This window comes from Theropithecus gelada, chromosome 2, assembly GCF_003255815.1.
Source record: "Theropithecus gelada isolate Dixy chromosome 2, Tgel_1.0, whole genome shotgun sequence".
Classification (NCBI taxonomy): domain Eukaryota; kingdom Metazoa; phylum Chordata; class Mammalia; order Primates; family Cercopithecidae; genus Theropithecus; species Theropithecus gelada.
In genome coordinates this window covers 126,248,526-126,264,134 of record NC_037669.1, presented here as the reverse complement: position 1 = coordinate 126,264,134, position 15,609 = coordinate 126,248,526, and the positions used below count along the sequence as shown (strand labels likewise).

General features: G+C 31.7%; 1 protein-coding gene across 1 annotated transcript in view; it reads right to left on the bottom strand.

Moving 5' to 3' along the window:
* Nucleotides 1-15,609, bottom strand: part of SI (sucrase-isomaltase) — a 102,485-nt gene that overhangs the window by 66,816 nt on the left and 20,060 nt on the right. Inside the window, exons 13-16 of the mRNA XM_025376269.1 lie at nt 10,824-10,937; nt 5,418-5,502; nt 4,765-4,882; nt 2,502-2,673 (exon numbers count right to left, since the gene is read on the bottom strand). Of these exons, the coding sequence (XP_025232054.1) occupies nt 2,502-2,673; nt 4,765-4,882; nt 5,418-5,502; nt 10,824-10,937 (489 nt within the window). The remainder of the gene's footprint in view (nt 1-2,501; nt 2,674-4,764; nt 4,883-5,417; nt 5,503-10,823; nt 10,938-15,609) is intronic.

The following is a 15,609-nucleotide window of genomic DNA, read 5'->3' as shown; positions in this document are numbered from 1 at the left end:
GTTCTAGATCCTTGAGGAATCGCCATACTGTTTTCCATAATGGTTGAACTAGTTTACAATCCCACCAACAGTGTAAAAGTATTCCTATTTCTCCACATCCTCTCCAGCACCTGTTGTTTCCTGACTTTTTAATGATTGCCATTCTAACTGGTGTGAGATGGTATCTCATTGTGGTTTTGATTTGCATTTCTCTGATGGCCAGTGATGATGAGCATTTCTTCATGTGTCTGTTGGCTGTATGAATGTCTTCTTTTGAAAAGACCAAATCTACGTCTGATTGGGGTGTATATTGTTTCTTAAATACTGAGTCAATAGTCCATGTAAATAGTTGATACTTTCCTTCAGTGCTGTCATTTAACAAATTATATATGCATGGGCCTGTGTCTTATATTGCCGTGTTAATCTATTTGCATATTCACAGTCCAGTATCGTTGTGTTAATAATTGTAGCTTTATCTGGTTAGAACTAATCCTCATTCTTTTTCTCTACTTCTTTAAAATGTATTGTTTTCCATATGAAGTTCAGAGTCACCTTTTATGTTTCCCAAAATCCCTTTTATTGTTTAAACTGGAATTCCACAAAACTTTGATAACATTTTGTAGAGAATGCCTATTCCTAATATATTGAGTCTTCTTCTTCTTCTTCTTATTATTATTATTATTATTATTTTGAGACGGAGTCTTGCTCTGTCGCCCAGGCTGGGGTGCAGTGGCCGGATCTCAGCTCACTGCAAGCTCCACCTCCCGGGTTTACGCCATTCTCCTGCCTCAGCCTCCCGAGTAGCTGGGACTACAGGCGCCCGCCACCTCGCCTGGCTAGTTTTTTGTATTTTTTAGTAGAGATGGGGTTTCACCGTGTTAACCAGGATGATCTCGATCTCCTGACCTCGTGATCCACCCGTCTCGGCCTCCGAAAGTGCTGGGATTACAGGCTTGAGCCACCGCGCCCGGCCAAGTCTTCTTATTATTGAACAGGGTATATATTTAATTTACTTAGCTATCACTTACATTTTCTCAAAAAGTCCTACATTTAGTTTTAATATTGACTGCTGGTTATGGTTTATTAATTGGTTGTTATAATAAATGACACCTTATACTAAAATACATTTGAATATTGCCTGTTTTTCTTTCCTTTTTAACAAATATGCTATAAATTAGTCTATTTTATTAAAAGTTTTGAAGAACTGCCTTTGTATTTTAAAATTTTTCCTCTAGAGATTTTGCTTACATTGCATTAATTTTTTCTCTCAGCTTAATTACTTACATCTTTCTTTAGGTTTATTGTTTTTCTTTTTCCACTTTTTAAATTCATGCACTTCACTAATTGTTAAGCGTTTCTTTCTTTTTAAGTATTTAAATCAGTAGGTTTTTCTTTAAATACTAACAGCTGAAATTTCCCAAGATTTAATAAGTAAAATTGTTAAAAGTTAATTTTCTAAGGTTTTTTTGTTTGTTTGTTTAATTCTATTCAGTTTTTTCTTTGACTCATGAATGAATTTGATAATACGTTTTTCAATTTTTTTTTCAGACAGGGTCTCAAAAATGTGAGTCCCAATCTTGGCTCTGTGCAACCTCCACCTCCCAGGTTCAAACGGTTCTCCTGCCTCAGTTTCCTGAGTAGCTAGGACTACAGGTGCCTGCCATCATGCCCAGCTTTTTGTATTTTGGGTAGAGACAGGGTTTCACCATGTTTGCCAGGCTGGTCTCAAACTCCTGACCTCAAGTAATCCACCTACCTCGGCTTCCCAAAGTGCTGGATTATAGAAGTGAGCCACCTTGTCCAGCCTATTTTTCAATTTTCAAACACAAGATTGTGTGTGGAGGGGGTGTTACTTTTATTGATTGGGTTTTTGGTGTTTGTTTTATTTGTGCATGTGAACAAAAACAAATCACTACAGTTTTATAATACTTTCTACCTTATTTTTGTTATGTAGTGTCTCTCTTTAGTCTTGAATATCAACATTGGATACTACTTTTTTTTTTGTTTGATAGAGTTAGACTTCTCAGATATTTTATGTTCGCAATTCCTAGTACACATTTTCTCCACTTTTGAAATTTTAAACATTTTTTTCTGTTCTTATGTTTTATATTCTAAACAAAAGATTATCTTTTAAAATCTAAACTGGTAATCTAGTATTTTAAATACGCTTAGACTTCTGACATTTATTTTTATAACCAAAATATTTGAACTTTTCTTCACCACCTTATTTTTTTCTTTATATTTTTTATATAAGCTTTTCTATGCTGCATTTATATTTATATTTGTTTTCCTCAATTATTCTGATTTCACTGAATTTTATTAGTACTACATTCTCATTTTAATGGTATGAAAATTATAGATGCCATCTGTATTCTTATTTTCTTCATAAACTCAATAAAAATAAAAAGCTGAATTATTTCTGTAACATACCTTTTGATCATTTTACTAAAATTCATTAAGATTACATTAAAAATTAACATAATTGTTGCTTTTATGAGGAATACTGTATGCAACTGTCTTACCAAAGGTATTCCAAACAAACTGAACTCCAGCATTCCAGTTATAGACCATTCCATTTGTTCCCATGAAGCGGTATTGTCTCCTAACCAATGTGCAGCATGTCTTCCAGATCCAGCAAATGTTGAGCGGGTAAGAATGAAGCCTCTCTTATTAGGGAAAACTTTTTGTACAGCTCTAAAAATAAAACCAAATTAATTAATAAAAATTATTTTAAAAAATAATGTTGGCATTTAGATTATAAAATTTCATAATTCCAAGCCATGTGATATAGTTTGGCTGTGTCCCCACCCAAATCTCATCTTGAATTGTAACTTCCACAGTTCCCACATGTTGTGGGAGAAACCTGATGGGAGGTGATTGCATTATGGGGGCAGGTCTTTCCTGCACTGTTCTTGTGATAGTTAATGAGTCCCATGAGATCTGATGGTTTTAAAGAAATGGGAACTTCCCTGCACAAACTCTCTCTTTGCCTGCTGCCATCCACATAAGATGTTACTTGCTCCTCCTTGTCTTCCGCCATGATTGTGAGGCCCCCCGACCATGTGGAACTGTAAGTCCAGTAAATCTTTTGTAAATTGCCCAGTCTCAGGTATGCCTTATCAGTGGCATGAAAATGGACTAATGCATTATGTCATAATATTTATAATAATTATGTCAAAATTACATATCAATTTTGTATGTCACTACTAATATTTACTTATTTAAATATATTCTGGTAAAATATAGTGAAAGGGAACTTTCAGAAATCACTAAATTTTGAATGACTCCAATCATCCTTTACCAAATTAAATAAACATGTGCATTTGGTATCCACTCAGCATTTGTTTTTGAAATATATGATTTAAACCAATTGAATTCCCTTATAAATAGAAAATATTATACCTGAACTTGAACCCAATACACTTTTTGTAGTGTGGTGACTCCAATTATATATTCATTTCTACATCTTCAGATATTAGCAGACAAGGTAGGGATAAAAAGTATTTAAGAGGGTTTTGTTTGTTTGTTTGTTTCTAGAAGTTAACCACTGTCCACAACTACAAGCATCACTCATGTTACACAACTATTATTTATAATGTTTTCATAATTGGAAGCAATTAGGAAATGGGTAACTATATTCTCAAGTGCTTTTCCATGTTATAATCTTTATTATATTGAAACATAGCCTATTTTTTCTTTCCTAGGATATATTAAGTTAAACACTGCTACATGTAATACTCTATTGAGTTTACAAAGTAAATTAACACCATGAAGACAGTGTTTAAGAGTTTGAGTATCAGTATGATTTAGGACCAGAAAAATATAAATTTGAATAAACACTCAATCATAACTGTTTAATTATGAGAAAATCGTAAGTATATTGAAAACAGTATTGGGTTTATTGACTATAATATCACAGGACCATAAACGATGCTTGAAAATTAGCAGATAATGAACATATTATTGTTTTCTTCTTTTGTTTAATATCATATTTTATAAAAAATGTACTAGAATATTACTTAGAAGGATATTAATTAGAAAACTATGTTTTAATTAAAATCATTCTTTTTGAAAAATAGTTAAAGACCTGTTCCTGGGGCAATATTTTCCCAGGTCAGTTGTGAGATTCAAGCTTAAAACACAGTTATATTCAGAAATGGTAAAAATTTGAAGGATAAAAGGATAATTTAAATCTAGGAGTTAAAATAAAGGGTCTCAGTTAAATATATATATATATATATATATATATATATATATTATACATACAAATAGTCAATTTTTTTTTTTTTTTTTTTTTTGAGACTGAGTCTAGCTCTGTTGCCCAGGCTGCAGTGTAGTGGCACGATTTCGGCTCGCTGCAACCTCCGCCTCCCGGGTTCAAACTATTCTTCTGCCTCAGTCTCCCAAGTAACTGGGATTACAGGAGCCTGCCACCTCTCCCAGGTAGATTTGTATTTTTAATAGAGATGGGGTTTCACCATGTTGGCCAGACTGTTCTCAAACTTCTGACTTCAGGTGCTCTGCCTGCCTCGGCCTCCCAATGTGCTAGGGTTACAGGCGTGAGCCCCCGCACCCAGCCTACCACGTCATTCTTAATAAATGAGTCCCAAATTCACGAATATTAGTAAGAGAACTGATATTATGAATGCCGTAACTTTTCAGCAGGCATAAAATGTTATCTTTCTTTTTCTTAACTTTACTATTTCCTATTAATACATTGATAAATTATCAAAAACTTTTAAAAAAATAAATATGAAAGAAGTATTTGAATGCAATTTCACTTACTGCTCTGTAGCTATAGCCATGCTGTATCCATAGAGGCTATGAACATCATACTGTTTCCCCCAGTTCTGCACAGCATCCATGCAAATTGTTTTGGAATACATGAGTTTGTCAAGAATATCTTTGAGAAAATACATAAGAAACATTTCTTATATTTTTCCATTATAAACATTATAATATATATTTTCCATCATAAATGTTATATCCCATTTCATTTGTGCTATGAAATTCCATATTTGGTCGAAAATGATGAAGAAGGACAATTCAGTTAAACCTAAACTACGTTCCAATTAGGTCATCATCTTTCACTCTTGCTAAACTTGGATTAACTATTAGATTTATATTTACATTGGTAAATACTCTGTTTTCTAACTTCAATAACAAAATAGCCTTTAACAATATAGAAATATACCTACACCCAACTATATTGTACATCATATATTTATGGACCCATTTTAAAGCCTTATAATAGATTAGTCTATTTTAATACAATCTTAGGCAGAGAATATTTGGCTGAAGAAAAAATAAACAAGTTGATTTTATGGTTTTAAAACTATACCAAAAATTGTAATTTAGAAATATATGCTAGAAATTACCAGCAAAACAGAAAATTATTCTAAATTAAAACAGTAATTAGATAACCAAATAAATTTTACCAGGAGTAAAAGGTGGATAATTCAATTTGTTGGCATTGCATCCTTTTGTTGAACCTTGAATAAAGCTGGAAACTTCATTCATGTCCTGAATGGATACAAAATGAAGAACTGCAGATTTTACATAATTATAAATCCTATTAGCAGAAATTCTCTAGTTCTTTGAAAATGTTTTATATAAGATAACCATAATGCTCATTAATTCCTAGAAGATAAATATAAGCTAACAACCTAAAAATAAACAGAATGCCTGTATCAGATAAGTATCTTAGATGGGATAGAGAGATTTTAAACAATCAAAATGTAGTTCATGTATCTAGTTTTGATTTTATATATATATATATGATATTACTTATAAGTATTAAGTCATTTCCAAATAGCTGTTAGTCTTCTCATTATGAGTCCATTATTATACACATTCTTTGCATATCCATTGATTCAATGTATTTTGTTTCATTTAACCTTTATCTAGTTTCTATGATGCGCTAAGCACATTGCTAGAGGCAAAATTTGCCTACCAACAGCTCCTATACACTCATAAAAGAATGAAAGTTTTAAAAAGGCAAATAGACTTTAGTGTTTTAATTAAAATAGTTATGGCCTCACAGAATCTCTGAAACACTCAGGGAAACCTAGGTCAGCACAATCACACTCTGAGAACCAAGACCTAAACAGCTCTTGAAGAAATAGTGGTGGGATATTATGTTCATGGATTTTCTAGCCATTTTAACACAGGCCCCAATCTTGTCCCACTACCTACTAGCTGTGTGACCATAAACCAGTTAAGTCTTTGCACTAAAAAAAATAAATTTTATAAAATCATATATTACCAAACATATACTCAAGAAATACGTGTTTTGTCTTTCTTCTCTGCAAACTGTGTCGAGGACTTCTATAAGCCTTGTTTTTCACATCTCTATAATAAATTGTCTCCTTTCATATAAAGGCATCACATTCAGTCACATCCTTGTCTCTCTGGTAATTTTACTTCACTCAGAAAAAGTAGATTTTCTTAATTACATTTCCTTTTCCCCATCTACATCATGCCTATATTTTAAGACTCACTGCTTTTCACCTTTTTGAATCCTTCCCCTCTTATTTCAGCTTTCAATCCTCCCTTTAACCTTAACACTCCTATATTAACTTTGCAATCGTTAAACCTATCTTTTATACTGCTTTCTGAGACTCCCCAAATAGATAATATTTATCAACAGATTAGAAAAGATCTGAGACTGATGGTGTCACTTAAAGACACTAATAAAATAATTTTAAAAATGTAATGGTGAATCATTTGTATTATAGTTAGACATTTCTTTCATAAAATTATAACTACAACTAGAGTGATTTAGTTTGCAAAAGCTTCCCTAAATATTGAGTTCTTCTGACCGAAGCCCACTCAATATGATTATTCAATTCTGTTATTCTCAAAATATTCTCATAAAAGTGTCTAGACTGTGGATATAAAAAGAAGCTAAGGAAATTTGATACATGGAATTGAAATGATAAATTAATGGTGCTCAAGGGAAAAAACAATAGATTTGTTATCATGACAGATTTAAATGGTATATATTTCCACTTCCCAAATGTTTTCAGAGTAAGCAGAAATGAGAGAAATTAATATAGTTATTCCGAAGTACAAAATACTTAAAGCTACATTGAGTTATTTTTTTGAAATTGTCTGGAATGTTATATTCAATTTTGTTTCCTATGTCCAGCAGAAATTAATAATGGTATATACAGCAAATAAATGTAGGTAAACTACATTTTTCTTCATGATTCCATCAATAAAATTCAAGTTTTAAAAAACTGCTGCTGAAATGTATAATTTGGGAATAGTGAGCTGCATTATTTTAAATTTTAAGAGTCTTTTTCTAAACAATTTTAACATCCGGGTATATCATATAGTTGAGGAATTACAAGGGCAAAACACTCAACTATGATATTAATATCATTTCTATTTGAGCTACATATGTGTAAATTTGCCGTAAATTTCACAAAATCTTTCATCACTGAAAGTAAACATTATTATGTAATTTAAGGATGAACAAATTTTTTTAGAAAAAAAATTAATTGGTTTTACTGAAAATAATTGACAAAAATATTTAAAAGTTTTATTTTACGACCATTTTTACATGATTGAATCAGAATGTGATTATTTTGCCAACTCACAATAAAAGGGAAAATAGTTTTTTGAACCAATAATATACATTTTTAGCCTGCTGAGTCAAAAAAAATAACATTTTTCATAATTTTAACCATATTTTACATAAAACATGCCATTTAATATTTTAGTAACCTTCCTTAAATATGTCTAAAGTATGTTTATATAGCAAGACTGTATTAAATTAAACTTACTACACATATTTAAAAGAATTTATCTATTGTAGTGTATTTTTAAGTGGCATTTTGAAAATTATAAAAGCACTTTAATTCTCTAACATATCCAAATGATTTAAGTGAAAATATAGTTATTTAATATTAGATACCAGTGCATTAAATTAACATTTTTAATATTACAACAAGTAGATTTGGAACATTGTAGTCATGAGGCAAAAGCCTCAGTAGACTGATAGTAATAAGCACATCTAAAGTTATGTAGGTGTCATTCAAATCATGTTAAGTCTATTAAAAACTATTTTTTGAGGCTGAGGCGTTACCTACCAGCCTGGCCAACATGGTAAAACCTTGTCTCTACTAAAAATACAAAAATTAGCCGGGCGTGGTGAAGTGCACCTGTAATCCCAGCTCCTCGGGAGGCTGAGGCAGGGAGAATCTTTTGAACCTAGGGGATGGATGTTGTAGTGAGCCAAGATAGTGCCACTGTACTACAGCCTGGGTGACAGAGCAAGACTGAGTCTCAAAAAAAAAAAAAAAGAAAAAAAAAATTGTCAACTTTGTTTCTGAGAATGTACCTCAAGCTTCTTTAAAATTGCTTGAAAATTGTGATAGTATTCTGATGGCATTTTATACTCACATTTAAACTAAATCTAGATAAATATAGCCCTGTTTTTTTAAAAAAAAATTGTAAAAGAATTTCATTTTCATAAGAATTACATGAAATGTAGAAAGAATATAACCAAATACACTTCTAGCTATTTGGATATATAAAATTATTTGGACACATCTTCTTAATAAAATTTATGTTTCCAAATACTATGCATTAAATTATTCAGTTTTTTCATTGAATAATTTTTCTTATTAGATTTTTAAGAGTAGAACCAAAATAACAACATGATATCAAAACATGCATATGTATTCAAAAAATGGAAATGATATTTTAATTTTTAAAATATTGACTGACACTTTTGTTTTGAAATCATAGCTTTGGCCTTAAGTATACTAAGTACAGTAGGCTTTTGTTTCTCAACTATTAGGGAATTATCTCTCATAAAAAAGAGAATTCAAATTTATTATATTTTATACACAAAAACAATATTTCAATGACAATGAAGCTCACATCATTTCCCAAAGTGATTTTAATATTTAAACTTAAAATTCACAAATATTAGCATGGAACTAAACTACAAATCTAGTAAATTATAAAACTATTTTTATACTTGACATAAATCTAAAACTTTATCAGTTGAATAACAACTTGTTTTAGCTGGATCAGAAACAATAATCCAAAGAAAGTGAAATAATTAGATAAACTGCTTAGCAGTGTGATATGGCAAGTATTTAACTAATAGCTAGAAGTAAAATATCCACTGTTTATCCATGATATGTATTAGTTCACTGAAGTTCATTGATCTTTGAACTTGCACTGCTTTTTATGTTGTGTTTTTTTGTTTGTGTGTTTAAGGCTTAGTTACAATGCTTCTGTATCAGTGTTGGAAATACTCTGCCTTTCTCAGATAACCTTCTCTCCCACACTTTGGAGGTCAATCAGGAATTTCAGTTTTCAATGAATGCAAGAAATGCAATATTCTGTCTTTCTATAACACAATCAGGCTCTGTCTCACTATTCCTACAGTATTATTTATACTTGTAACTTTGCTGTAATCAAAGTGGCTCCTAACTAGGAAAAAAATAAAAGACTTAAGAAACTTTCAGTATCAGTTAAATAATACAAGAACTAGAACTTAAAATAAAGCTCAAGATAACAGTATTTTTTTTTATTTCTACCAATTGCTGGTTATTAGTGGTGTGATATCAGTGATTTTATGTTAAATAACTGAAGCCTTTTCATCTTCTATTTGTTACTGTCATCATAGGAGTTCTGAAAATTATGCTAACCCTTTACCCAAATCCATATTGTCAGCAGAAAACATAATTTTTCCATCTTTGTAGTCCCAACAACATGTCTGACAGACATATGGTGCAAAATAAATACTTGCTAACTAAATGATTGATTGATTTAATAAATAAGGGAATAATTAGAATAACGACTGAATCAATAATGAGCACCTAAGGAAAATAGAGATGATGTGAACCTAAAACACCAAAGAAAATATAGCCATCACTAGTGTGTCCATTATGTATTTTTTCAAAATTATACTCAGTTGTAATTTAGTTTCCATGCCTAGCAGCAGGCCTTCAATAACTACAGATATACAGCTTCATTAAAGAAACTCTTAAACACTTGTATTTTTTTTTTTCTTTTTTGAGACAGAGTTTTACTCTTGTTGCCCAGGGTGGAATGCAGTGGCACCATCTCGGATCACTGCAACCTCCACCTCCCGAGTTCAAGCGATCCTTCTGCCTCAGTCTCCAGTGTAGCTGGGATTACAAGCATGTGCCCCCAAGCCCGGTTAATTTTTGTATTTTTAGTAAAGACGGGGTTTCACCATGTTGGTCAGGTTGGTCTCGAACTCCTGACCTCAAATGCCCACTTCAGCCTCCCAAAGTGCTGGGATTACATGCATGAGCCACCATGCATGACTGTATTTTTCTTTAATAAGTTTATGAGCAAACTAGGATTCTCTTTGTTGCTTTTTTTAAATACAGTAATACTTAACCTATTGCCAATTTTTATTTGTTCTGTTCCATAGCTTACTAAAGAGAAGTCTCTAAAGGACAGGGGCTTATTCAGATCATATTGCTGCTGTTGCTTGACTGTTAAAAACTTTAATAAATTTTTTGCTAATTGATAAGCAACAGGTTTATCACCAAATCTTATTAACTAATTTTTGGGTAAATTATTACACATAAAGGAAAAAAACCTTGGATACAGAAGTAAAATGTATTCTATAAAGTGTATTGCTAAAAAAGAAAAACCTTAATTGGCATTTTTTTCTTACTTATGCACATGATGGGTATACCTATATATTCTAGGAAAAAACATTATAGTAGCTTTAAATTTCATGTTGAATACATCAGAAAAAATATATTTTGCTGACTTAGTAATTTTTACAGATAAATAATTCTACAGTTATTGACCAAAATTGTTGGTTTAAAATAGCTACTTACAATCCAAAGTCCATCATATTGCACTTCTTGATGGAAAATACTGCATTCATTTGCCCACCAATCAATGCAGTTTGGATTAGTGAAATCAGGGTATACTGTTAATCCTGGCCATACCTAGAAGAATAGATCATTCACATATATACATAAAAAAAGAGAACAATAAATCAATGGAATTTCAAAGTAAAGAATTTGAGAATAGTAAAAAATTAAAGTTATTCTACTTCTTTCGGTATATATGACTCATACATTATCTAAATTTACAAGAATATCATGACTATTTAAAACGCATTTAAAGAAGAGCAGTAAAAAGAAAGTGAAATATGAAGCATTTAGGAAGAAAAAATTATCAGAACATGGCATAAGGCTGCTATTTTAACTGTAAATTTGTTTTTGAGCATCCTTGTAGGATAGCTTAATAAATACACAATAAATATTCTATATAATATATTTTATATCCCATAAAATAAAGCACATTAGCTTATTTCCAAAGGCATATGCCTCCAAGAATTTTTTTAAGTGTCTTTATGTTTATTTTTTATGAATAAACATGAATATGATACATACTGGGCACTATTTCAAGTACTCTCGTAATTACTAATACATAATCTTCATTAGAATTTTTGAAAGCAGGTACTATTTTTATCACCACTTACAGATGAGGTAGGTACTATAATTAAAGTCATTTTGCAGATTACAGAAGTAATGCAGAGAAGTTAAGTAAGTTGTTCAAAGTCAAACCACTAATAACAGGTATAGCAGCAATTTAAGCCCAAACACTCTTACATCTGAGTCCATGCTGTTAAACACTGTGTGTATTATGCTGTCTTTTTCTGATTTATGCTTCTTGAAATTATTTTATATTATTTTACTTATTACTTACAATAATAACATTAGGCAAGCAGAATTTAATTTCAAATAAATTGAGATAAATTATATTGTTTTGTATCCAAATATTTCAAATTGGCTGTCTGATCTGTCCATAAGGAACAAAGCTGGTATTAACATGTATTCTGTGAAATATCAATTAAGGGTAAGAAACTGCGTGAGTTTTCTTTTTTTGCAGAAGGAGTTCATAATTATTTAAAAGACTTTCACCAGAAACTTTAAGTTGGATGAATGTGATAAGAATGAAGCTTACAGCAGAGAGACAGAAAAAGATGGCTGAAAAGAAGCCTCCAATGACCGTTCCCCTGCAGAAGCACCAAATTGAACAACTACTCCCACACACGACAAAGCACCTTCTTAAGAACCAAATTCACATGAGTGATCACAGTACCTGATTTTAGCATCATATCAAGGGAAGACTCATTGAAGAGGGTAGGAAAGAGAGTCTTGGAATGCATGCACCACCCCTCTCACATTCCCCAACAGTGTCCATGGTGCATGGAGGGAGAATCTGTGCACATTGGGAAGGGACAGCAAAGTGATTGTGCTCTTTTGCATTGGAACTCAGTGTTGGCCTGCCACAGCGGAAAGTACGAAGGGGCAGAAATCAGCTGACACCCATAGATGGCGCATTTAGAACAGCCCTAGCCATAGACTATGAGTCTGCAAGAGTCATGGCATTATTGGGCTTTAGGTGTCTCCTAAAGCAGATACAGCTGCAGTTAACAAAGACTTAGATCACAAAACCCAAGTCCCTTAGAATACCTGGAAAGCCTATCAATAAGGATGGGCAAAAACAAGCCTACACTCTGAAGACTACAATAAATACCTAACTCTTCAATGCCCAGACAATGACAAACATCCACAAGCATAAAGACCATCCAGGAAAACATGAACTCACAAAATGAACTAAATAAGGTACCAGAGACCAATCCTGGAGAGACAGAGATATGTCAACTTTCAGACAGAAAATTTAAAATGCTGTTTTGGGGAAATTCAGCGAAATCCAGGATAACATGGAGGAGTTCAGGGTTCTATCAGATAAATTTGATGAAAAGATTGAAAAGATTAAAATAATTTAAAAGAATCAAGCAGAAACTCGAGCTGAAAATTGCAATGGACATACTGAAGAATGCATCAGTCTTTTAGTAGTAGAATTGATCAAGCAGAAGAAAGAATAAGTGAGCTCGAAGACAAGCTATTTGAAAATACACAGTCAGAGGAGACAAAAGAGCAAAAGAATAAAGAAAAATGAAACATGGCTACAAGATGTAGAAAATATTCTCAAGAGTGCAAATCTGAGTTATTGGCCTTAAAGAGGAAGTAGAGAGAGAGAGAGGTAGAAAGTATATTAAAAGCGAAAATGATAGGAAAATCCCAAACTTACAGAAAGATACAGAACACCAAGAAGATTTAACCCAAAAGAGACTACCTCGAGACATTTGATAATTAAATTCCCAACGGTCAAGGATAAAGAAAGAATGCAAAAAGCAGCAGGATAAAGGAGACAAATAACCTACAAAGGAGCTCCAATATATCTGGCAGCAGACTTTTCGGTGTAACTTTACAGGCCAGGAGAGAGAGTTGCATGACATATTTAAAATGCTGTAGGAAAAAAATATATATATATTTAGCAAAGTATATATATTTTTAAAATATCCAGTGAAAATATCCTTCAAACATGGAAAAGAAATGTAGCCTTTCTCAAGCAAAAGCTGAGGGATTTCATCAACACAAGACAAATCCTATAAGATATGCTCAAGAGAATTCTTTTAGTCTGAAAGAAAAGAATGTTAAGGCCGGGCATAGTGGCTCATGCCTGTAATCCTAGCATTTTGGGAGGCCAAGGCGGGCGGATCACGAGGTCAGGAGATCCAGACCATCCTGGCTAACACAGTGAAACCCCATCTCTGCTAAAAATTAAAAAAAAAAAAAAAAAAAAAATTAGCCGGATGTGGTGGCGGGCACCTGTAGTCCCAGCTACTCTGGAGGCTGAGCCAGGAGAATGGAAACAAACAAACAAACAAACAAACAAACAAAAACAGATGTTAAGGATTAAAAAAAGAAATTATGATACAAAACTGTCTGGGAATAGTAAGTACACAGAAAACACAGAATATTAAAACAATACATTTGTGGTATGTAAACTACTTGTATTTTGAATAAAAAGATTAAAAGTCATATTTATAAAAAATAACTACAACCTTTCAAGACAGACTGTATAATAAAATATAAATGGAAACTGAAAGTTTAAAAAGGAGGAGGATGAAGTTAAAGTGTAGAGATTTTATTAGTTTTCTCTCTGCTTGTAAGTTTGTTTATGCAATCAGTGTTAAGTTGTCATCAGCTTAAAATAGTGAGTTGTAAGATACTATTTGCAAGCATCCTGGTAACTTCAAATCAAAATAACTACAACATATACACAGAAAATAGAAAGTAAGAAATTAAAACACACCACCTAATAAAATTGCCTTCACTAAAAGGAAGACAGAAGAAAGGAAAGAAGATAGAGACAACCATAAAACATGTAAAAATAGCAGGAGTAAGCCTTTACTTATCAATGATAACGATGAATGTTAATGAACTAAATCTCCAATAAAAAGATATAGAACAGCTGAATGGATTAGAAAACAAGATCTAATGATCTATTGCTCACAATAAACACACTTCACCTATAAAGATGCACAGACTGAAAATAAAGAAATGAAAAGAGATATTCCATGCAAATGAAACCATAAAAGAGCATGAATAGCTATACTGATATCAGACAAAATAGATTTTCAGACAAAAAATTAAGAGAAAAAGAGCATAATTATATAATAACAGGATCAATTCAGCAATGAATGTATATATATCACACATATAGCACACATATATATGTGCATATATATATATGCATCAAACACTGGAGCACCCAGATGTATAAAACAAATAACTAAATAGATCAATAGAACTCAATGTAATAGGGCTGGAGACTTTGACACCCCGTTTTCAACATTGTACAGATCATCCAGACAGACAGAAAACTAACAAAGAAACATTGTCTTTAATCTTTATTATAAATTAAATGGACCTGATAGATTTTTACAGAATATTGTATCCAATGGCTACAGACATTCTTCTCTTAAGCACAGGAATTATTCTCAAGGGTAGACCATATGTCAGGTCAAAAACAAGACTTAAAATATTTTAATTGAAATCATATCAAGTATTTTCTTCCACCACAATGGAATAAAATTAGAAATAAATAACAAGAATAACTTTGGAAGCTACATAAAGACATGAAAATTAAACAATATGCTCCTGAATAAACATTGGGTCAATGAATAAATTTAGGAAAAAATTTTACAAATGTCTTAAAACAGCTGATAATGGAAACACAACGTACTAAATATATGGGATAAAATGAAAGCAATGCTAAGGGGAAAAATTATAGCAGTAAGTACCTACATTAAAAAAGTTGAAAAACTTTAAATAAACAACCTAATCATGCGTCTTAAAGAACTAGAAAATCAAGAGCAAACCTAACCCAAAATTAGTAGAAGAAAAGAAAAAATAATGATCGGAGAAGTAATACATGAAACTGAAAAAAAAAAAAAAAGTATAAAAGAGGAACAAAATGAAAAGTTGTTTTTTTGAAAATATAAACAAAATCAAATAACCTTTAGCTAGACTAACAAAAAAAGCAAGGCCCAAATAAATAAAATCAGTGATTGAAAAGGACACATTACAACAGATAACACAGAAATGCAAGTAATTTTTAGAGGCTACTATGAGAAGCTATATGTCAATAAATTGGAAAACCTAGAAGAAATGCATAAATTCCTAAACACATACAATCTACTAAGATCAAGCCATGGAGAAATTTATCTGGTATATCTTTACATTTTACATGACTTCT